Source organism: Dermacentor andersoni, chromosome 3 (assembly GCF_023375885.2).
Source record: "Dermacentor andersoni chromosome 3, qqDerAnde1_hic_scaffold, whole genome shotgun sequence".
Lineage (NCBI taxonomy): Eukaryota > Metazoa > Arthropoda > Arachnida > Ixodida > Ixodidae > Dermacentor > Dermacentor andersoni.
The window spans coordinates 10,960,361-10,984,761 of NC_092816.1; the positions used below are offsets into that span (position 1 = coordinate 10,960,361).

At 44.7% G+C, this 24,401-nt stretch overlaps 1 protein-coding gene across 5 annotated transcripts in view; it reads right to left on the reverse strand.

The window, feature by feature from the left end:
- homer (protein) overlaps positions 1-23,889 on the reverse strand; it is an 81,821-nt gene extending 57,932 nt beyond the window's left edge. For 2 of the 5 annotated variants that reach the window (XM_055065641.2, XM_055065638.2), the window contains exons 1-4: positions 23,312-23,884; positions 9,918-10,206; positions 3,206-3,724; positions 1,539-1,604 (exon numbers count right to left, since the gene is read on the reverse strand). In XM_055065641.2, the coding sequence (XP_054921616.1) occupies positions 1,539-1,604; positions 3,206-3,724; positions 9,918-10,206; positions 23,312-23,337 (900 nt within the window). In that variant the 5' untranslated portion in view covers positions 23,338-23,884. Of the gene's footprint in view, positions 1-1,538; positions 1,605-3,205; positions 3,725-9,917; positions 10,207-13,019; positions 13,084-23,311 lie in introns of all 5 variants that reach the window. The other 3 variants (XM_055065639.2, XM_050169766.3, XM_055065640.2) reach the window with 3 other exon arrangements.
- Between the last annotated feature and the right edge of the window lie 512 nt (positions 23,890-24,401).

A 24,401-nucleotide genomic window follows, 5' to 3' on the forward strand; every position in this document is an offset into this window, starting at 1 on the left:
AAACGCTTGTTCCATGCGAAGAAGAGACTTATTTTAAGAGAAAATGCGTTCTGAAGCATCCACGTACCTCTAGCGCAGTTCAAATTGCCGCCCTCCGATCGAGGAGTTATGACGTCATGGTCTCATAGTGACGTTGCGCCGTCGGAGAGTAAAACGGCGCCCGCAGACGACGCTACGGCTTTTTTGCGCAAAATGCAATAGCGCGGCCAGAAACAGAGCCAAGACAGAGCTAACACCAGTGCGAAAGCGGAACTGTGGTGGCTAGCGGAAGGCAAAGCGCGCGACGATAAGCTGGTTCTTTATTTTATGACGCCAACTTTGACGCTCATTGCAATGGACGACCCTGACCACACATTGGCTCGCGATGCTGGGCTCGACTTCAGCGATTTAAGCACTGATGAACGTGACCTGCTGTTGAGGGCTCGCGCTGCCGGCGTCGTTGCATACTACTACGACGGCAACTGTAGGTCATGGCTGTACATATTCGCACATTTGTAGCTTTTCCTTCGTGAAAATCAAATGCCGCACTCACCGCCCCGTCTTTGACATGCAGTTGTTCTTGCGCTTCGGAGAATGCAGGCAAGACCGACGGAACAGTGCTACGGGAAAGCATTGCTTTGAAAGGCACTCCACACGACTTAAGTAAGTCGGCGTTGAACTCGTAATCCTCTGGCGGAAGTGCAGCGAGCACACTACGCAATTTTTCGGCTCTTTGCCAACTCGCTGTGGCAGAGGTACGACACTTAACCACTTCGAACGGAGAGGTTCACTCGTTGGCACACAGTGATAAGTAACGTTGGATTCGCTGCTGCAACTGCCCTTGGCCAAGTTCCGCAGACCATTAACACATCCCACGACATCACATGGACGTGGCATTCTCCCTGCTTGTTCCAAATGCAAGTTTCGCGAGCCACCGGAACCAGCGCAGCCCAACGCGATAACGAAACAACTGAAACTCCAAAGCGCACACGGCGCAGAGTCGAGCGTGAAGAGTCGAGCGAAAACGAAACTTTTCGACCACCCATACTACTGAAGGGTAACGTCAAAATTTTATTTTTCTTAGAATCAAACAGAAGTAGACAAGTAGCATTTTCTTCTGCCTTACAACCTAATGAAATTATATTTTTAATACGAGTAGTTGAGTACTAGTGACATAAATTATGATTAGGAGTGCCTTCGTCATCGGCCTAGTACCGAAATGTCGCTGGGAAGTCTCAAATCGTGTCATGCATTTACCTTAATTTCTCGGTTACTAGAGCTCTTTTCGCGATTATATTGACGCCTTAGACGTTCTAGAGCATTGCTTTATCACTTTAACTTGACTTCATAGTAACCTTTAGTGTCCCCTTAACTTTAACAAAACAGTCTTCATGACCATTACAAAAAAAGAAAAGCCCTGTTCACTGTTGAATTTTGTAAATAATTCTGCTAAAATCATCAGAAAAGGGATTGCGGTATCAATAAATAAATAAATAAATAAATAAATAAATAAATAAATAAATAAATAAGAGGATGAGTTGAGGGAAACAGGCACTGACCTTCAGCCTCTCATCTGCTTTGCCTGGCGTTTGGTCCTCCAACTTTCGCTTCAGTGCCTCCAACTCCTGCAAATGGACACAGATATATGAGATTCAGATCACTCTTCACCACTGCTGTTGCTGCCTGGACCAGCAGAAGCTCTGAGAACATTAGAACAATAATATTCCTTTTTCAGAGGAATTGGTCATAACACGAAAGTGAAATGCGTGTTCCAAGAAGCAGTGCCAGCTTTATTGCACAATCATGGATGCAAATCACATTCATGAATACAATTCATGAGTCCATAAATGTGCAGTCATTTATGAATTACAGTTTCACTCAAAGGATGAAGCAACGACAGTGATGGCAAGCACACAAGGCCTGTTCTGCTGCACAGCATGAATAGCCCTGGAGGCTATTCATGACACCTGGAGGCTACCAGGTGTCACACTCAAGTACATCTGACGCAACGGTGAGTACATATGTGGCAAAACTGCATTGTTTGAGCTCCGGCAGCATCGATCACCAGCCCCCATACATGTTCAAGGGTGAGCAAACGCATAAAAATAGTATCAGCTGCGGCAGCGCTACCAAGCGGTTACGGATGTCGACAATCACCTTCAAAACCACACCACGAACATGCAAGAAATGCCGTTGCCCGTAAACGCCGACTAGATTAGACCTCAAGACACTTCTAAGCGCTACCATCTTTACCACCCTTATAGAAAACAAATGATACCTAAATATCCTCATCTCAACAAATATACATCATCCAGAGTTGGTGCATGTCGACTGGTTTGGCCTGTTGATAGTCAACGGTGTTCTTGTTCCTTTCTTTTATGTCATCCTCATACAAAGTTATGCTGGCCCAACCAACCGGTACCTAGTAGTGGTGTGCTTATGGATAACCTAAGTTCAATTATGCCTTTGACCCTTTGATTCAATCTAGATGTGAACTTTATTGTTCAGCTGTGGCCAGTAGTACCAGTAGTAAGCATCAAAGCTCTACACACATTGGACACCCATAGCACAAACAAGAAAAAACTCCTTGCGATTACTGCTCAGCATGCAATGCATCCCTTCTACAACTAGCGATTGCAAACTAGTGCACTAGCATAAACAAGTGGTAGGTAAGTCATAAAAAGACAAGTAGCTAATATTGTGCTTTCCTAGGCACAATATTTGCCCACGTTACACAAAATCACTTTGTCCAGCTACAATGAGCCTGCAGTACTGGTTGTGCACTATGATCCTAGCACTCCCCTAGCACAAGTTTTCTGTAAGGCAAGATGGACACCTAATTGCAAGCTTTCAAATTTTTTTCCTAGAATTATCATGCAAAGTAGCAAATAAAAAAGGAGTAGAGGATCAGCATATACTGTATATCCATAGTATTTGACTACACCATAAGTATTATCTTGTATCGAAGCACCTACATTGATGGAGATTTACATCCCAAAGCAACACAAGGGCTATTATAGTTACCATAGTGCACGGCATGGGATACCAGAGATTCTTAACACGCACTCAAAGTGCAACAAACAAGCATTTCTTGCATTCTGCAACCATTGAAACATAATTACACTTACTGGAAATCAAGCCCGCCACTTCATGCTCAGCAGCAGATTGTCACAGCAGCCACCACGGCGGGTGATGCAGCTGCTAGAAAAACAGAGAACATGCTCACTTTGTCCTTCTGCTTGTGCTCTCGATCTAGAAGCTCAGCACGGCTGCGCAATGTGGCTAGCTCCCGGCGAAGCTCCTGGGCATCGGGGGCACTGCCAGCCTCCAGATCCAGCATACGGCCACGAATGGTGGCATTCTCCTCCTTGAGCGCTTGCAGTTGCCGCTTCCACTCCTCTACATTGGCCGTGCTCTCCTGCAAGGCGCATGTGAGCCGGCCGTTGTTGTTCTTGAGCGTCTGAAGCTCCACCTCCCACTTCTTGGCGTTTGCCGAGCTCTGTGCCAGCGCAAGTTTGAGCCTATCGTTTTCATAGCGCAGCTGCGCTTCGGCCGTTGTCTGGGGCAGCGACGCCTTGGCTGCTGCCTGCTGGTGCTTGGGGCTGCCACCACCGTGAAGCGCCGTGGGGTCCCCCCCGCCAGCCTCCCCTCCCTCGGGGGGCCGCACGGCCGCCACACCGTTGTTGCCAGCCTTCTGGGCAGCCAGCCGGGTCGCCTCTTTCACCTCCTGGAACTTCTCGATGAACTGCACATACACATACAGGAATCTCATAACTACTGCTGTGACAGTTTTGCAAGTCAGAGCCACCATTTCACTTGTAGAGAAAGAGCAAGGTTGTTTCAATAGGATCTGGAGAAGTTAGCCTAGCCGACTGCTTGGCCCATTACATTAGATCACAAGCATAAAGGACGACAAGAAAAAAATAAAAATATTGTGACATACAAATGCACAAGCTAGAGGCAGTTTGACGGGGTTGTCAAAACCTTTTTGTACCAATGACAACTGCAAATGTCAAGGAAGCAGTAAAAAAATAGTTGACAACAACACTTGTCATAAGCAAAACTACCTCACAATAAAGTGCCGATAAGTATATCTATGTATAAGAATAAGGCAAGGAGACAATCTCTCCAATGTTTTTCACTATGCTTAAATAAGTACTCAAGCTATTAGAATGGGAAGGCTTAGGAGTGAGGATGTACGTCAATTATCTCAGCAACCTTCAGTTTGCAGATGACATTGTCCTGTTCAGCAACACTGGGGACAAATTACAATTGATTGAGAACCTTAACTGAGAAAGTAAGAGTGGGGCTGAAGGTTAATGTGCAGAGACACACATAATGTTCAATAGCCTGGCAAGAGAACAAGAATTCAGGATCACCAAACAGCCTCTAGAGTCTGTAGAGGAGTACATTTATCTAGGTCAATTACTCACAGGGGACCCTGATCATGAGAAGGAAATCTACATAAGAATAAAAATGGGTTGGAGTGCATATTGCAGGCATTACCAAATCCTGACTGGGAGCATACCATTGCCATTGAAAATAAAAGTCTACAATCATTATATTCTACCGATGCTAAGATATGGGGCAGAAACTTTGAGGTTAACAAAGAAGCTCGAGAATAAGTTAAGGACCGCACAAAGAGCGATGGAACGAAAAATGTTAGGTGTAACAATAAAGGGGCCCTGAACCACCTCTCAGGCTTGGTGAAATAACATAGTCCATGGGTAGCATATGCTGCTGTGAACATCTCAGCCAAGTTTCGTAGTCGTACATGGTGTGTGGAGCTCGCAAGCAGATCGCGAAGTCACCTTTCTCTCAAATGCTCTTTTTTCAACCGAAGGCCCTGTCCTGACTCTCTTCTAGACACACTATTTTGTCCTCGGATGCACTATTTTGCCATTCCCTTAGACGACTGCTATTGGCCGACAGCTGACATCATGCTGCAGTCGGCTACACAGCGTAGATACCACGGCCGCTGCGGGGTGGCGCCACAAGTCCACTGGTAAGTGCACAGCGACTGGCTGAGGACAACCGCGTTTGGCTTATGTTTAGCAAGTCGTAGGCACCAAAGGGGTCTACGTTAACATTCAAAATGAAATTTTAACCGCACGCCACGATGACATTTAGAAGGTGGAGCGTTGTGGCCACGCACCACTGCACCGTAACCTTCGCAGTGCAAGGCATTGAACAAGGAATGGGAGAATGGCGGAGGCCGTGTTTGATTGCCAATAATCCCGCTTCTTTTGAACGCATTGAAGTACTTTTTGCAGCAAAGTATTTCTGAAATAGCCTATTTTCCCTTCAAATGCCTTTCTCCACTTCGATAAAAAGTGATTCTGGGGCCCTTTAACAGACAGGAAGAGAGCGGTGTGGATCAGAGAGCAAACAGGGATAGCCAATATTCTAGTTGACATTAGGAGAAAAAAACGAAGCTGAGCAGGCCATGTAATGCATCTGTTGGATAATCGGTGGACTATTAGAATTACAGAATAGGTGCCAAGAAAAGGGAAGCACACTTGAGGACGGCAGAAAATTAGATGGGGTGATGAAATCAGGAAATTTGCAGGTGCAAGTTGGAATGAGCTAGCGCAAGCCAGGGTAATTGGAGATCACAGGGAGAGGCCTTTGTCCTACATTGAACATAAAAATAGGCTGATGATGATGAAGTGCTTCCACTTTGAGTCACTTACATGACGTGGTGACAATAGTCTATGTTACTGTTGTCACTGTGTCACTTTTGTTTATTTAGCAGTAGCCCTTGTGCCCAAGTGAGAAATACGTCCGCTCTGCACATGGGAATGTGTTTTAAGATGACTGGTCAGGTCAAGAGAGCTGCACAGAGTTTTGCTCCAAGAACGAAAGTGATAAGTTTTCCACTGAGCTCAGACAATGATGACTCTGCAGATGAACCAGAACTTCAATGCCTCGCACAAGATTATGGCACCACACAGGAAAGTCCATGAATTTAACAAAGTCGATAGGACCCAAGAATAATTTTGTTAACTTGATGTCTTTATTAAATCAAAACCACTTCAAACATTCACGTAAATAACATAACATTATATATATATATATATATGCGAGTGAAAAAACATTTTCGCATGTGTGCACAATCAGAAATTACGGGCTAAGTTTGCACTGAGAAGATACAGCTTCAACTCGGCTGTTGGCACAAGTCAAACTCGACTATATCAAACCCATTTACATCGAATTATTCTATATATCGAACAATTTCTGGACACGGTATAGTTACAATGAGTATATATAGCACAAATTACGCTTACATTGAACAAAAATAGCAGCGACTCCCGACATATCGAACATCAAGCAACGGAAAAGTGCCCTCAGAAGTTGGCTTTACTTTGCGGTGGTGAAGAAACCCGGCGGCGCGGCTCGATCCAACCGCTCTCCCTACCGTGACCGCGCTGCCTCGTACAAGCCGTCGACATCCCCCTGCAAAAAGTGATCCTGGCTCGCCCGCAGCGCTTGCTCAGACAGCCAATCAGAGGCTCTTGTGCCCTCGTCGTGCAAGATGGTGAAAGTGCGAGTTGTCTTGCTGCTTTTCTGGTTCACTGCGTGTGCTCCTTGTGGCCTTTCTCCCGCAGTGTTTCCGTAATTAAGCGACAAAATTCACCTTTCGTCATGAAGCTCCAAATCATAAATTGGGTCGTACACGATGAGAAGTCGGATGTCCTCGCAGCGTGCAAGATTTCGAGGAGCACTCTCAGCACGATCTTGAAGAATAAGGGGGATATTAGGGCTACTAGGCCAAACTCGCGACCCGGTGCCCGTGGCGCCCGACGCGCATGCATGGCCATGTAAGAGTGGTTCATCTGAAATTGATTCAGCCGTGCCAGCTTCCGCGTGCTTGGTGGTGACTAAATTCTGATGAATACGACGAAGTCGTTGCGGGTGTTGCCGAAGTTTGGAACGAGCCGTCAGAATTTCCAGAAGCTGTTGACGAATCAACAGTGGACAAGTTTGCGAGTGCAAATGATGGGGTCGCGACCATGGGAGAACCGGAAAACAAAGACTACATTGCCGACATTGTACCGAGCACAAGTGAAAGTGGACACAATGAGGAAAGCAACGACGGTCCTTTGCCCACATCCTCCGAAGTGATTGGTGCACTCGCACTAGTCCGGTGCTTCTGTGCGAATGCGGAAGGTTGCGCCCTCAGCTGCTCCAACTCCTTAGACAATGTGGAGGAGTGCGTGCGTTGCAGGCAGCGAAATTGTCCAAGCAGAAGAAAATGCAGGACTATTCCATGCGAAACTAAGCTAGTTTCATCAATAAAGTGATTTTACAAATGGTATGTGCTTTTATGACATCCAATTATTCGCAGGCTTATATCTGATTATGCTCTATATTGAACTGATAGGCATTTTTGCGAGTTCGATACAGCCGGTTTCGACTGTACTTGCAGTTGCCACCACTTGCAGCAGTTGGCACCATTTGGTAGAACCAATGCTGACCTTGTTAAAGGGCCCCTCACCATGCCCCATAGCAAATTTTGGTTATATGCTGAAAGTTGCTACGTGTCCACTAGGGTGTGTTCTGTCGCAAAAATTTTTCAAATCGGCTCATTAATAGCCGATAGAAATACTTCAATGCCGCGAACCCTATTTCAGGAGGCGAGCTCCACTGTATAGCGAGACACTCTCTCCACTCGCCTCGTCTAGCCTCCGCAAGTGAAATTCCTTCCCTGCGTTCTCCCATACCGGACCTCGAGGATCGTGTGACGCATACGTCATGGGCCCCGCCTTCATTTTTCTTTTCTCTTCATGTTTTTTTTTTTAGGCGCAGCGCACGAGTTGTTATTGTCTGGTTTCACGCAGCGCACGATTTTGCACGCTGTGCACAAGGACACGACTAGCGGTATAATTCAGTGCTAAATGAACACTGAGGCAGAACAAGTGGATCGCAGAGCGTAATCACGCACTGTAACACGGTAGAAAATGGCATAGTTTCGGTACCTGCACACGTGATTGCATGACCGTGCGAACAAGCAGATGAAGTGGAAGTACACCTCTCTTGCTGTGGTGCGAAGTCAAATAAAAAACACGCAGACATTCCATTTGTGTGTTTTATTATTTCTCTAAACTTCAATTCGTTAATTCAAGCAACAGATCACACAAATAACAGATGGTGCTTTGAATAATTCTCGAAGTCACGTGTCAACACAAGCGACGTCACACTGTGGACCTGAGTACGTAGGCGCAGGGACGCGAGTACGTCACCGTCCATCGTGGAGCGCAGCGGCCGCAAGGAGAAGGGAAAACGGTGTTCGGATTGAAATACCAGATCTTTCCGCTGCGCGTAGCGATGCAATTCTTTGCAAACACGATCGTTAGCGTGCATTGTATGCTTTGCACTTGTCAGCTCAATATGGCCCGACCTTGTGAGGGGCCCTTTAAGCTAAGACCCTGCAACAGAGGCAATTTAGTGAAAGGAAATTCTGTCTCAAACAGGCATGGTAATGCAATTAGTGTAGCAATACTTGAATAAATTTTGAAGCATTCTGAACACAACAGGTTTCCTGTGACCTGTTTTTTAACCATATTTTTCCTCACCACTTTGTTAAACGGTCCCTAAACAACTCTCATATATTTTTTACACATTTCAAATAAATGCGCATCGAGTACAGAATGCAGTGACAATCCTCTCGCTATGATGCGACATCAAATTTAAAAAATAATCCCGTGCTCTTCTCCTGGCTTTTCAGGTGCCGCTGCGCACATGGCAATGTCAACAGGGTGCACCAGGTCACATCAACAGGATAAACACTGTCGATTGGTAAACCAACGAGAACCTATGACTTCCGGTTCATCTGCTAGCACACCTTGCAGTTGATGGAGTTGCACCCCTGCTCTTCATCTTCGTGTTGCTTGTTTGTCCGTACACATGTTGCATTTCCTGGTTTGCTATTCGCAGAGCCACCTCTCGTTTTTCAAGTATGCATTTACAAGCTTGAGAAAAGAAAAAGAAAAAATGAACACACAATGCAAGTACTTTACAGAACGCAAGTACTTTTTTGCATTGATGCAAGCTTCAGCTTTCATTTTTCTCTGAGGCATCGGTGATGTACAACCTGCATACAACAATGGCATGTTTATATGAAACATGGTGGTACAGTATCATGTTGCAGGACTTGCAAAGCACCGGTGGGTAGCAGGCCTCCTTTGTCTTTTTGCTTGCACTTTCTCTTTCCTCTTTGTGCAGTCGGTTGTCGGGCCTCTAACAATGTATTGCAAAGAAAACAAGCAGTAATCACACATTGTCCACAACACAGGATCCATCACGGCACTGCTTTGTAGGAGCACAGGCGGCACAGGAGCAACAGTGGGTAGCCAAAAAACACGGAGTCGTGGTAACTGGAAGTTGACGGTGTCTTGAAATAAGAAAAAAATAAGTGTGAATGTGACAGTGGTAATGATGTAGTATCTACGTTTCACTTGAGGAGTAGAGGGAGAAATGAGCGATGGCTACATTCTGGTCATCAAACACCTGTAACTGCTATTATGGGACCAATTTCAAAAATTCTAGTGGCTGCATGTTCATTGTAGACTTGTACACAACTGCCACTATATAACAAATTTTAAGACCTCGGGGTTGCTTAGGGGCCCTTTAAATAAGGCAAGGCATTTAATAAGGCAAGGCATTTCTGGGAGATGCCCTTGCACTGCAATTAAGGGGCATGATGATGATGGCTCAGGTAAACGGCTTTTTGGGGTTCAACAGAACCTCAAGTTTTATTGTATAGGGCTAGCCAAGTTTACAGCAATGTTCATAGCACTGTGTACAAACATTTTGCTTAGAAATGAGTAAATGCAGCACTTGCATAACAAAAAGGCTGCCACATTTACAAGCAGCCTGTACCACACACATCTGACATTTATAAGGCAACAGTCTGAAATGGACCTGGTCCTGCTCACCTTATTCAGGTCAGGCTCCGAGCCAAAGCCAAGGCCATAAACAGTGTTGGCTCGGATGTCAGACCACTGGCCGAATTTCTGGGAGGTCTTGGTGAAGGTCATGTTGGGCGTTATGGTGGAGTTGATTACCGCCTTGGTGCCCTCAACACTGATGATGCGATACAGGTTGCGACTTGAGTCATAGAAGAAGCTGACGCTCACCGCCTGGCTGCTGGCTGGTATCCAGGACCGCTTCGTCTTGGGGTCGATGTGGAACACGTGCGCTTTCGTGGAAAAGATGGGCTGCTCCCTGCAAGTGAGCCATCAGCCTGTCATGTTTCACCAGCTCGCCCTTCATTAACACACGCTTGGTATGATGTTTCCCATACATGGTCATAACATTGGATGAATAAAGTCGAATGCCTCTACAACAATCACCTCTACTATTAAATTACCTGTATAACAATGGATTGATTATGCCCTGGCTGAATTCCTATCTCTTATGTGAATTAATTCTGGGGTTCTACAAGCCAAAGTCACTATTTGATTACATGGCATGCCGTAGTGGGGATTAGTTTTGACTGCTGCGGTTCATTAATGCTCACCCAATGCACAGTATGTGGGCGTTGTTGCATTTCGACCCAATCAAAATGCAGCTGCCGTGGCCAACATTTGATTCCGAACCCTGAGGCTTAGTAGAGCAACACCATAGCCACTATGCCACAACGGCAGGTTTCATGTGTATTGTTAGTACTTCTACAATGGCAACCACTAAAAAGAATTAGCCTGTACAAGAAAGAAATTTAGGCATCCCCGACAGCCGATTTGTTACTTTACAATGAACACCATGCGGCTGGTGCCACTACTGCCTGCCACAGATGTCACTGAGTTGTGCTCTGCACCAGCACTAACGACGGGGTGCTAGCGATATGCTTGACATGCATGCCGCCGTCGGCGAGTGTTAAGTCACACACAGCAAGCACTTCAGCCAGCGTCGGCGGAGGTTGGGGGACACCAGGTTCTTAAAGTTATGGTGGCACAAAAGCCGACCCCTCTATAGCGCAACGTGTGCGCCGCACCGCTAGACGCATGCGCATTTTATATGAAGCGAGGAGTTTCAGCATGATAAGAAACTGCAAGCTTGCTGCAATGTGCAGGGGAATGCACCGCCACCAGTGGCGAGACACGGATGCAGGGCAGCCTGGGTAACCAGGCTGGTGCAAAATGCAGTGTCATAATGTACTGGAATAGCACCATGTCGCAACTCGCGCCAGCTGGGGAATGCTAATGGACACTGGATATGTCAGCCGTGCCTCGCGTTGGACTACAGAGTGCTGCACTTTCGCTGGCATGGCATCGCCGTGCCGAGCGGGCACGCGCGTCAACGCTACGTTCGACTATAAGCTGGCCTTTACAGTCCAGCTGCAGTGCACTAGGAATCGCTCAACTCGTACCCTGCATGTTGTAACAGAGCAGCCAGTGCAACACCTGATGAGTATGTTGCAGTTGATGACAATGTTGTTATGTAATTGTAAATGACGACTGACAACATCTTCAAAACCACCTAAGATGGAAAGGGCACCAAAGTCAACAATGGTGAAGAGGCTGTAAATGAACCAAGAATTTTCACAGCACGGAAGGCAACAGCAACCTTCAACGACCTGCAGCTTTACCTTGCTTCACTCCATCGTTTTGCCACTGTGCATGTTGTTTACCTCAGTGCAATAAGTTTGGCTGTATAGTCACCAATATCATGAGATGAGAAGTGTCAACAAAAAGAAAAAAAGAAAAAAAGAAGAATTTCAACTTATTTCACTAAGTATCTTTCGAATTTATGTCAAATCACGGTTATCTCTTCTTGACAATGCTTAGCCTGCGCTCTATTGTGAGCGGTATGGTGCACAATCTTTACAACGAAGTTACCTGTATAACGAAGAATCTTTAAAGTCCCGAGCACTTCATTGTAAGGACATTTGACTGTATATTGAAGAACAAGAAGTTGAGCTAGCTAGTAGGGGTTCATGTTCGAAAAAAGTTAGGCATGCAGACAGACACAAAAAAGGAAAACAGAGCGTGTTTTATCAGAACATTTTTTGTGTCAGTGTCTGCACACCTAGTTTTTTTTTCTAAAATGAATAGTCTAGAACACAGCACTTGCTTACCAGAGCTGTAGCTTCCGACCAGTTTCCTCTGTTATATGCCAGTTCCCTCTGTTTATTATCAGTTCACTCTGCAATTTTGCCAAGGCCTTCAATCGCATCACTGACTGCCATCTCCTAGCTAAAATTTCATGCTTAAACAATGATTCCCTAACAGTATCCTGAATAATAAACTTATTGTCATTGTGTAACTAATTAACTGTTGTCGACAACTACACCTCTAGTATTGGCAGTGTAATATCTGTCATACCACTGTGAAGTGTCCTCAGACCATTAATTTTTCCAATTTATATAATTGATTGCCATCTGAAATAACATCATACATACACTTGTTCACAGACGGCTATGCAGTTTATGGCCTAATCTGCTCACTCTTTGTTCGTATTGCTCTTCAATGTGACCTTGACTGTATTACTAACTGGCGCTCTTCTGGGCAAATGACCCTAAACACTGATAAAACTAATAACATCCACATGCAAAAAGACGTTTTCCGCATTTGATTACTCGCTAGATATTAGCCCTGTTACACGCACCAGCTCTTACAATACCTTGGCTTTTTCCTTGCACCTAATGTGTCATGGTCCGCACAGGTTGAAAATATAACTGCTAAAGCCTCATGTATGCTTGGGTATCTTAAACATAATCTTCATGGTGTTTCTGCCATCACCAGACAGCTCACCTATCAGAGATTTGTTAGGTCTCAACTCGAATTTGCAGCCTCTATCTGGTCACCTCATCAAGCTTACCTAATAGCGAGTCCCGAGTCAGTTAAAAACCGCAGCGCCCGCTTCATTGCCCAAGATGATCACCGTGACTCTAGCGAGACTAGCATTAAGTTATCCTTGCCCCTCTCACCACTTGAATCACAGCATTGCTTTGCCTATTTCACAAAGTAATCCACAGCATGCACTCATCCACCTCGTACACCTCGAGTCTGCATACTCCATCTTAGTTTCCAACGTACCTTTGGCTGAACCATTTCATTCAATTCATCCGCTTTGCCATGTGCCATTCAGCATTGGAATTACCTACGAGACGACATAGTTGACATTTACAAACCTGCATCCTTCAAAGCACGCTTAAGTATATTATTTGGTTCATGCGTCACCATTAACCACACTGCATCTAAGTTATCCCTGGCGTGGCTATATATACTACAGCGAAGCTGTTAGCCTCTCGGTAGTCCGCATTTTATTTTTCGTGTCCGTCCGTGAACAAAAATTATCATCAGCAATGGCTCATACCTCCCCCCTAAGCAAGCAAAAATGGAAAGGCTCATCCCTGCCATAATGCAGAGGCTACAAGCACTCAGCAAAGTGAAGCTAAGAGTGCATACATTAATTGGAATCACAAATACAATGTACAGAACAGCATACATTTTAGTAAAGAACAAGCTCAAAACAAACGTCTGTCATGATCAGCTATGGCTCATACCCTCATACTAAGCAAGCAAAAATGCAAGAGCTCATACCCTTGTAAGCAAGAAAAAAAAAGCAATGGCTCATACGCCGCCGTAGTCATAGACGCAGAGTCAAAAATCAGAACAACATGCAGTGTATACACCAAACACTCGGAAATAGCGGAGGAAGTAGCGATTGCGCTGGCCCTCACAGAACAGGAATGCGAAGTCATACTAAGTGACTCGCAAACGGCAGTAAAGAATTATGCCAAAGGTCGAATTTCCAAGGAAGCCCTGTCCATTCTGGCCAAAGCGGGCAGATCCAAAACCGCGAGCTCGAGGATCATATGGTTCCCCGCGCACATCACCACGGAAGGCGACGCGTTCCCGAACCTAAACGAGACGGCGCACCGGACGGCGCGAGACATGACCCGCCGCGCCGAACAGGGCAACACCTCTCGCACGATAGCGAACGCTTCTCGAGCAGAACGGGACAGGCTCACCAAATACAACGACATCACCAGTGCATATTTGAACGCCAGAAGGATATACCCACCGCCGAGTCCCAAATTGAACAGGAGGCAGGCCGTCGCCTGGCGACAACTCCAGACAAACACGTTCCCTAATCCATTCCGTCTCAAACGTATCTTCCCAGGTAAGCATCAGGACGACACGTGCAAATTGTGCCAGGAAGGACCAGCAACACTCAAACACATGCTGTGGGAGTGCAATGTAGTTATAGGAGGGATGGCAGTTACTCCGGAGACCCTGTCGTCGAGGTGGGCCGCCGCTCTGCGCAGCTCAGACCTCGGAATCCAGATGTGGGCAGTCCAGCAAGCCCGTGAGGCGGCGTTGAGGCAGGGCCTTGACGTTCCTCCGTGGGAGACCCGAGCCCGGGTCGCGTTAAACCTTGCCGGACGTACAAGAAAGTTGTATCCATCCATCCATCCATACGCCCTTAAGGCAGAAGCTGCACGTGCTCAGCAAAGTGAAGCGAACAGCACATACATTCATTGAAATCACCCATACAACACACAGAACAGCATATGTTTTAATAACGTACAAGCGCAAAACAAGCATCCGAACTATTAAATAAAGCACTGCATACCCCCCTAAGCAGTTGTAGTGATAGTTTTGCAGGAGCTTCGTTGGACATCCACTTTCACAGGGCTGGAATGGCGAGTCACTTTTCTTTTTTGTTTTGTTTTTATACTTACGTTAGTTACGTGTTCTTTTGTCTTTACCCACTAGCACTGCAAAATTTCTTTTTATTCCATTTTTGTTGCTCCTAGTATTTCTCTCTTCCTGCAATACTTCAAGAGCTCGTGAGGTAACTGAATAAATAAAAGCAATGTATGTGGAATTGAAGGAGTCATATAATGGTTGTCCAGGTACGAGTAAGCTCATGCACTCATTAGACGACATCCTGGAAAAATGAGCAAAGCTTTGCCTCTCTACATAGAGTGAGGCATCTACAGTTGTACTGTTTAGAAAAATAATCAACACGGAGGGTAAAGAAAGCAGTTACAATAAAAGTCATGGCCAGTAGAGTGGCCCTGAAGCATTTAACTAATCATAGAATGGTCTCACTATTAAAGGGGGTTGTCTGACAAATCTCATGCTGCAAAGTTTTTCGAATCCTTTAACTATAAGTGGAGTTATGACACTGATGCCCAGCTTTCTCTCTCTTTTCGTCTGCGTAGAGTGCTGGAAGATACATAGTGGAGAAGTCAAGAAATCAAAGCCCCAGTTAAAAGTTGAGTGTTGAGGCGGTGAAAGGGGTCGTTGCATCATTCGGTGGTGCCTGCGGTATATTAGCTATGTAGCACCAAGAAGGTTAAAGAAAAACTGCTGGAGGGGAAGTCGCCTATACCGGCCTATGGGCTCCGGTGAAGCTGGTGGCGCCCATCTTAAGGGGGGCAAGAAGCGGCCTGTATAGAGCTTCGCAGCACTGTTCGCTGACTTTTTTAACGGTTTTTAATTGCTTAAACCGATTTTCAGGTTCTAATGCTACACTGTCTATGAGGCAAGCCATATTGCAAGCCTCCGGATCAGAGATATCCGAGTACTGGGGCATTTTTCCATTATCAGCATCAATATGCTGCTGCCGAAAAGTAAAAAAAAAAAAAGAAAAAAATCGTGCAATAATTAACGTTTATTCACCTTTTTTAATGCAGCGTAGAAATTGACCAATCATGAAAGCTGTCGGAACAAAACTTAATTAAGAACGGAAAATGTAGCATGAGAAATAGCAGTACATGCAACAAACACAAGTATTCATTATTCTCTTCATTATCATCAGGTGCTGCTTTAGCATCTTCATTGCATGCACGGTCCCAGAAATTTGGTGGCGGCTGTTTCCTTTTAGCCTATATATATAAAATTTTCGTTTATTCTAGAGCAAGGCAATGCTAACCTGCAACTTTATTTAAACGAGAAGGATAACGCTAACATGTCCACTGCTTGTACGTCAACTATTCTAAAAACACTCGAGCACGCTAGCACATTTTGGGATCCACACAGCACCGCGCATGGCGACATACGACGACCCGAAACCCATTAAGCTGCAGTGAGCTTTTGCCTCCAGCAAGATTATTCAGCAGCTCAACTTGACGGGAGCTCCCTCCACTCTAGCAGTTTTTCTTTAACCTCCTTGTGTAGCATGCTGCTGCCATCTCGGACGCCATGCACACCAGACGCAGCTATGCACAGTGCAAAGATGACATGACTTTCCCGTCTTGTTGAGATCGCACAGATATATATTTGACTTAATTAACTCAAAAGTTGCAATGTTGTATTACTGAGAATGCTCTCACGATCACGAAATCAGCCAATAGTGTTCGTGGGTCCAGCTGCTTTCGATGACGCTGCATGATGACAGTGCAGAAGCGAGAGCAAGTGAATTTTACGTGTTTGACGGGAGACTGTAATTTCCTTTGTGCATGCAGAACAGTAATATTTGGCTTGCATGTTCACAGCAACCTCTACGAAAGATTGGCAACAGTTCCTTACTACTAAAGGGAAAATGAGACGTCCACCTATTCGTAGCAATTGCTACAAAGGAAGCCCATACAGGTTCCTCGAAAGAAAAGCCTCACAGTTGGAAAAAAATTCGTCCTGGTCAGGGACCCGAACCTGGGACCACCGCCTTTCCGGGGTAGCCGTTCTACCATCCGAGCTAACCAGGTGGCTAGCAGGTGGCACGGCGAAGTCGAACTTGTCAACAACTCGAAGCAAAAGCAAGAGTTTGACGTAACAGTTCTGCGGAAACCCGCAAGGGGGAGAGAGGTAATTAATAAAGAGAAAATGAGACATCCACCAAATCGTAGCAATTGCTACAAAGGAAACCCATGTGGGTTCCTCGAAAGAAACGCCTCGCAGATAAATTAAAATTTGTCCTGGTCCGGACTCAAACCCAAGACCACCGCCTTTCCGGGGCAGCTGCTCTGCCATCTGAGCTAACCAGGCAGCTAGCATATGGCAGGGCAAAGTTGAAATTGTCAACAACTCGAAGCAAAGGCACAAAGGCAAAGGCTACAAAGTAAACCAATTTTCCCTTTATTAATTACTCTCTCCACCTTGCAGGTTTCTGCAGAACGATTACGTCAAGTTCCTTACTATGTTCGAAAAGTGTTTCAGGGTCCATAGCCAGAGTAGACATGTTATAGAAGAGCCAGAATGAGAGACTTTTCACTGTGTGCAGTATCACCGTCAAAAAGCCACGTCTTCCAGAGTGATAGGAATTATAAAAAAACAAGGGAAAACTAGAAAAAGCAAATGCCTTAAGTTAAATTTGGATCTATTCATGAACAATTTGCCCCTTCTTTTGGCTCAATACACCAAACTTTTCTCTGCAATATTTGACAGTAATCTCAACTGGAATTTACACATGCAGCAAGTAAGTGAGAAAATGTGCCAATTTTACACAAGCTGAGAAACACCTTTGGGAGTTTACCAATCCTTGTGTCCGCAGCTACATCAGTTATGTCATCACTATTTCCTCTTGGGAGATGGAATAAAGATTAATTTGATTTGATATTTATTCTGAAGCTTACTGCACAACATTAAAACTGATTTGAGTTATGCACAATAAGGCTCTGCCATATCAACCACTTTTTATACAGGTGAGATGCTGTATGATCAGTATATTTGCTCTGAAACGTACAACTTATCAGAGTACTGAACAGTGCATGCAAGCAGTGATATTTTAAAATGCTAAAAATCATGGTGTGCTATCAGACCACAATCTTTTAATACTGCAATGCCTGCCACATTATAGCATTACCAACCCTTCATCCACAAGGCTCACACATCTTAATCGGGTGTATTTTTGTTTACCTAGAGTGCCACAAAGCCGTCAAATTTGCTCTTGCAAAACATTACCAACTCGGCTAGGAACATTTGATTCATCAAATGTTACATCAACATGTACTTCCATCACAACCTTTTCTTTATTTTACTTTAAATTGTTAATTCCCTTCACTTTGCTTTGATATTGTGCATTTCATGGATAACATTTACTGATTTTGTACGCAGAGTATTCAAGTTACCTACAATTATAAGACCATATGTTTTAATAATGTTCCCATTCTTTAACTGTGCAGCTGTGATCCTCCCACACAAAATTTATAAGACTACTATAGACATGCTTTAAAATTTCGAACACATAGCAATTCTGTGGAGGGTAATAAGTATTTATATTATTTCTAGCAAACCCAGTCTCTTCATCGAGACCATAGCAGGTGGGCATATCACACAATGTGGATATCCAAGTTGATGCAGCACATATCTCTAACGGTAACATAGTATTGAATAACCCTTTTAGTGTCTTTTTTTTTTTTTTTCGGAGGTGACACATATCTCCAGCGTCGTCCTTTTCCCCCTCTGATATCATAAAATTAACCCAACAGTTTATTTTTGGTTATGCAGAGGAGCAAAAATGACATGGATAATAGCAAATGTTCTCCTGGTATGGTCCTCACATTCGTATCTGACATCACTGACACAGCGAGACAGAAACACAAAAATGTACCGGTACGTCAGTGACAATGAAATGGTTAACCATACTTTTCATACTGATAATTAGTGCACTAAAGGGGAGTGGTGCTTTGTTTTCAATAACAGTCAGGAGAGCAAGGGGATCAAGCAGTATTGTATGAACCAGTAACTGCATGCAGTAAAACATAGCAAGAGAAAAACTAGACACTTGTTTGCTACATAGTACCATGCAGTCACATACCGAGTTTCTTACAAAAGAGAAGAAGTGGTCTTGTGGACTGTTGATATGCACCAATGCCTGATACCTTCAAGGACACAAACAGGCGTAAACACTGAGGTAGTGTACCTGTATATTGTTGAGCTTATTAGAACTGTATTAAAGCTGCCTGCAAATGTAAATCTTATTTTGGCCTATTCTCCATTATTTCTGCAGGAATGTGAATATTGACAAAGTTATGAAGGAAAAAAAATACAGCAACAAGTTTGTCAACTATGCTATAACTTCTTATGAAAAGTGGCAATTAATTGCATAAACAACTTTATGGAGCCATGCGGTAAGTGCACCATTAAAATGAAACCAAAATGCAGCCCAGGCAAAGTGGGGTTTCAACTGTGCTAGTGGCAGCCACTTACTGCGGCACAAGAGGCACTGATGAGGATGTCATAATATAGAAGCAGCTCCCACCCAAGGCCCCAATTCAACAAGAGTGATCATGTGGCAGGGCTTGCCCTGCCCTTATTCCTCCAAAGAGCAGTCTCCTATCGATGCCCACATGGTGACCTACACCTAGCCACTGAGCATTACAGACAACAAACTTATACTTGTCAGAACCTCATGAGGCTCATTAACATAACATAGGCTTTAACACAGTTCTGTTGCCAACTGGTCACTAACATGACAACCACTGAGAACCACTCAGTGTAACCATAAGACACTATTTAAGGAAACCAGGCTCCACTACAACATATACACAACTAGTCAAACAAGGAAGTTGTACCATGGTTGTGCCATGTAAATGAAAACATAATTCAACATGCTATACTCAAAATTAATTCATAGTGCTACATAAAATCATAATTCTACTACTGTCCACTACCTTTTCAGCCACTAATAAACTATTATGTTGTACTTTGTACACATGCTTGCTCTAAATTCCAATGACAAGCACACACTGGTGAATACCTGAGGCAGTGAGCTAGCTAATGATGGTAACTTTCACTGCGAATTTCACTTATACATCCCTGTTCCCAACATAACTCTTGCAGGAGTCAAATTACACACACACGCAATAAAATAAGCTACCTACTGCAACACTGCCACAATGTTTGTTCCTCTTGTACACTAGACAGTGTTGAAATGGAAATATTGGCCTCGACCTGACTTTAGCACGAAGCTGCAAAGGAAACCCATACAGGTTTTTCAGAAAGAAAGCTTTGCAGTAAAAAATTTCGTACTGGTCCATTATTTTTCTTCAACTCCAAAGCTTTCTGAGAAAACCGTATGAGTTTGCTTTGTAACTTTGTACTACAGTCGGGTGGATGTGAATTTTTCCCTTTCATGAACTTTCCTGCACCTTGTGGGCTTTTGCAGAACTGATTTGCCATATAGTGAGTGTTATGCAAAGATTTGAGTCTTAAAGTGGTTCTCAAAAAAGGTGATAAAGATGATTTTCTTGGCAACATGCTATCGCATGTTGTTGCAAATAATCTTTATCACTTTTTAGCAACATGCTATTTGCAGCAGTGAGTGCAAGAAATTGTGTTGCAAGCCAACAGACTGTTCAATCAACTAACACTTCCTAATTTGCTCATTGGTATATGACAGCACAACAGACAAAACACAGAGGAAAGAAAACAACAGGACGAGCACTGACTTCCAACTGGAACATTAATGCCAAATTCATGCAATATGCATACATCCTGGAGTGCGCGCAGAAAGACCGGTATAAAAAAAAATTGACTAGCGATCCTGGCCCAACAAAAGTGGATGTCCTTCAAAGCTGTTCAAAACTACCACAACTGCTGCGGAGAGTAAGCAATGCTTTATTGCTTTAGGGTAAATGTAGTAATGGTAATTTAGAGTAATGGTAGTAATGGGAGTAATGCCACTTTTGACAGCACGCCACTGCTGGTGGTATTGCCATTTCTTTTTCCCATTGCTGCTCCTCATATTCACACTGCTCTTTGGGAGTCCTAACTATGCGTTGTCTACCCATAGCGGTGCAGCAACAACAATAAAATCAGTTGCTAGACTGTTTATATTATATACGAAAAGCTAGTGACGTCATTGCCTACATCACAAGCTGCCGTCACCACGGCAGCTTGTGCAACAGTAATCTTCACTGGGAAATGCATGCGGGGAATGCTACGTGCTCCGCACTGTATCAGGAGCACCTTATTAATTACATGGTTCGGATGCTTGTTTTGGGCTTGCTCTTTATTGAAACAAATGCTGCTCTGTATTATGTTGTGTGCGTGATTTTAAAGAATGTATGCACTTTTCACTTCTTTGCCAAGTGCTTGAAGCCTGCTTCACCTCCGTTGTGGGTCGGCCCGATAATGCACTACCTCAGGGATCGGCCCACATTTTTTCACACAGATGTGGACACGAAAAATGCTGACCAACGAGAGGATAACAGCTTCACTATAAAAGAAGCATATCAACACGTTTTTAGTACTAAAGTTCTTTAGAATACAAGGCGAGACTGCGCAACGCATGCTACCAACTGTTTGCGCATCCAAGCTGCTTCTACAATTGTGATCCCATTGCCTATGCCCCCTTTGACTATACAATATGGTGGTGTTGACAAACCCAGAAACACATCCACAATCATGACAGTTGTGTGAGAAGTGCGAGCTAGCTTGGCCTACACCACTGAAGTGCAGCATGACGCAACTGTTTACGTGCCTCACCCGATAGCCACCCTTCTGAACCTTCGACTTGCTCGAGATTCACCGGGTGTCTTCTGCACAAAGCATACCCATGTTGTTGGGGGCAGAAATTAAGACCTGAACATCACATGGAGAGGCCACCTTTTGTAGGCAGTGGGTCAATCCATGGACGTAAGGAAGAACAGCTATTTTCCTACACTCTTCTGGGTGAGCAGGTTGGTCTGCGCTCCTGTTGCCCTTCTTAACGTCCCATCTGAGCTTTTCCTCAGCGGAAGAAAGCCTTTCTTTGGAAAAACCAGCCTCCCTCAGTTTCTTAGCCTGTGCATTGAGGCTGTCATCCAGCACATGAGGACACAATTTTTTCATCACAGAGTGGAAACACTACAACGCTATGGCGTCTTTTACTAGCTTGGTGTGACCAGAGGTAAAATTTAACAGTGACTTCACTGACTTTGCCGCATGCTTCCAACACACATGACTGGGGGAGAACATCAACGACAAGTCTAACTGGATGCAGCTTTCATTCATGCGCTTAGACGTGGACTTCAAGCTGAGGCCCTCCTTTTCAACCAATAGTGAATCTTGGCTATTACTATCTATAAAAAATATTCATCAACATAGAGAAATATTGATTGCTAGCTCTTGCATGCTATCTTTCAGTGCACGGTCAACATTACTAAGGCAGGTATCACTTAAAATAGGGGCAACACGAGAGCCAATGCAGATTCTTGCCCTTTGTATATAGCAGGGAACCTAGATAGAAGGAAACAAATTCAAGGAAAGCCTCAACAGAGGTACCGTTTCCAAATCTGAAGAAAAGTCCATAATTAGCATTTGTGATGCAATCATTTAGAGTTGACGTCAGGTGGTTGTGTGGAATAGAGTAGAATTTGCTCATTAATTACTCAGTTTAATGCACACGACACTGTGCAATTAATGCAGGCAGATAGATGCTCAAGGTGTGTCCATTAGGAGTGCTCAGGCTAGTTTTGCTGAAATACCTGGTGACTCAACCCCAAATTAACTCTGCATATGCCCTAGCTTATACAGGCCTTTGCTGTGCCATATCTGCAAACACAATAACACAAGGTTAGGTTGAAAAAACGAGTTCTGACTCACCAACCATATCACAAACAGTGAAATTACCAACACATAAGCTGCAGTTGTGAAACGATGTTGTGCAATCCAAACAGTTACATTGCTGAACCTAGCGGATTCACGTCACCAACCAGGTATGTATAGCTTAAGTTAAACTAAGAGAATTTGTATCAACTCTTCTTTTAGAAAGATTGAAGTTTAGAACCAACTTTCTGATGGTGCAAAACGCTATGTATATACAAATGCTCTGAAGCATCATTTTCTAATCCTATGATCATGCAGCAATCGCAAGCTATAAATATGGTCAGATCCCTTAATTATCTTGTACATTATTTGCACAAATCAATAACATTTCGCCATCGCATAAACGCTGATAGCATTGTTACTCGGCTTACTTAGAGGTCTATTACAAGTTATGATGTTATACTTTTCAAGATTTATGCAAACATAATGTATGCATAAAGCCATCATTTTGGAAGGTCTGGATGACCGCTGTCTGGCTATACAGCTTGTCATAAATACGGAGAATGTTCAACGTACCTGCTGTAGCGATCAAATGATAAAAGAAATTTGATAAAAAAACACGCAAACATGCCTGAGGCAATTTCACAATATTGGTACTTGAAGCGAATACGTAAGCAGATGTTGCGAAGTAGACTCATTGCGGCTTCATCTAATTTGATGTGTTCCAATAACAGTAGCTGATAGTTTTGCCATAACACGCGGGACTTGGCTGATGTTTCACGCTTTCGTAGAATATCGTCACGCTTCCCATTAAACTTTTTCGTTTGGCTCGGCCGGCAAGTGGAGGTGTTAAGGGGTTCTACTTTAGGTGGGGAGGCGGGGGGACCACGGTGCGGCTCACTCACCCCATACTGGCACTGCTTGCAGTCATCGGAGAAGGCGTCAGAGGTGGCCGCCTAGCCGGCCCAGCGTGGCGTCAGCCAACCCTCTACGAGGGGCTGCGTGCGGCGCTGCAGCCCGAGCCGCCGCCATTGACAAGCGCATGCGCCCGCCGCCGCGGCGCGGCTCCTAGCTGCGGGTGCTGGCCGACCAGGCTCCAGCGCCAGTGGGCCGTTCACACGGAGCACCTTCCGACGTCGTGGCCAGGGCTCCCCGAGGCACGACGCACAGGCCCTAACGATAAGCAGCCCAAACCAACACACGGATATCGGGGGCGGACACACACTGCTACACGGCCGCGGATAGCCACGCTGGTGGCGCTGCGCTGCTGCGGCCCTGCTGCGTTGCGGTCGCTGGGCGTGAGGGGAAGGCGGCGCCTGCGCGTAGGCACGCAAGGTCTCATCAAGTCCAGGAACACTTTCGTGAATGCGGCTGTGCGAGTGGCTTGACAAATGTAGGCGGTTTGCCGTGCGCTATCACTGCACGAACACAAATAGTGCCTCAAAGATGCGGCGCTCGCTCGCTAAAAAGTATTTATATGCTCGGTTAAATTCACAAGCCGAAACGTCTGCCGGAGGGCTACATGCTTAGTCTTTCGGTTTTTCTCCGATTGCAGAGCTGGAATTGCGCTGGCGCAATGATCGACTTTGACGCTATTTCACGCGTTGTTTATCCGTGTGCTCCGCTATGGTGCTTTAGCATGTAATGTGTATTTATGTTTATTCGATCGTTATTCTACGTAACGTGGCCAGAGATGTACACGAAATTTTTGTCGCGATATATATGGTACATGTTTCTCATATTGGGACACCACTAATATAATCATTCGTCGAAATAAATGCCGACCTAAATCGATAGTTAGAATATTCGTCTAGAAGTCCATTATCGTTTTCTTTGAGGCAATATATGAGTTTGTTGCGTAGAACATTTCCGCCGAAGGTGCCGCTGCTGCGCACAATTTGAACCGCCCGCGCCAACGATTGAGTTGACGACATCTCCACGTGACCACCCTTTATGTAATTTTATTTAGTTGCACAAAAGCCAGTCCTCACTCGG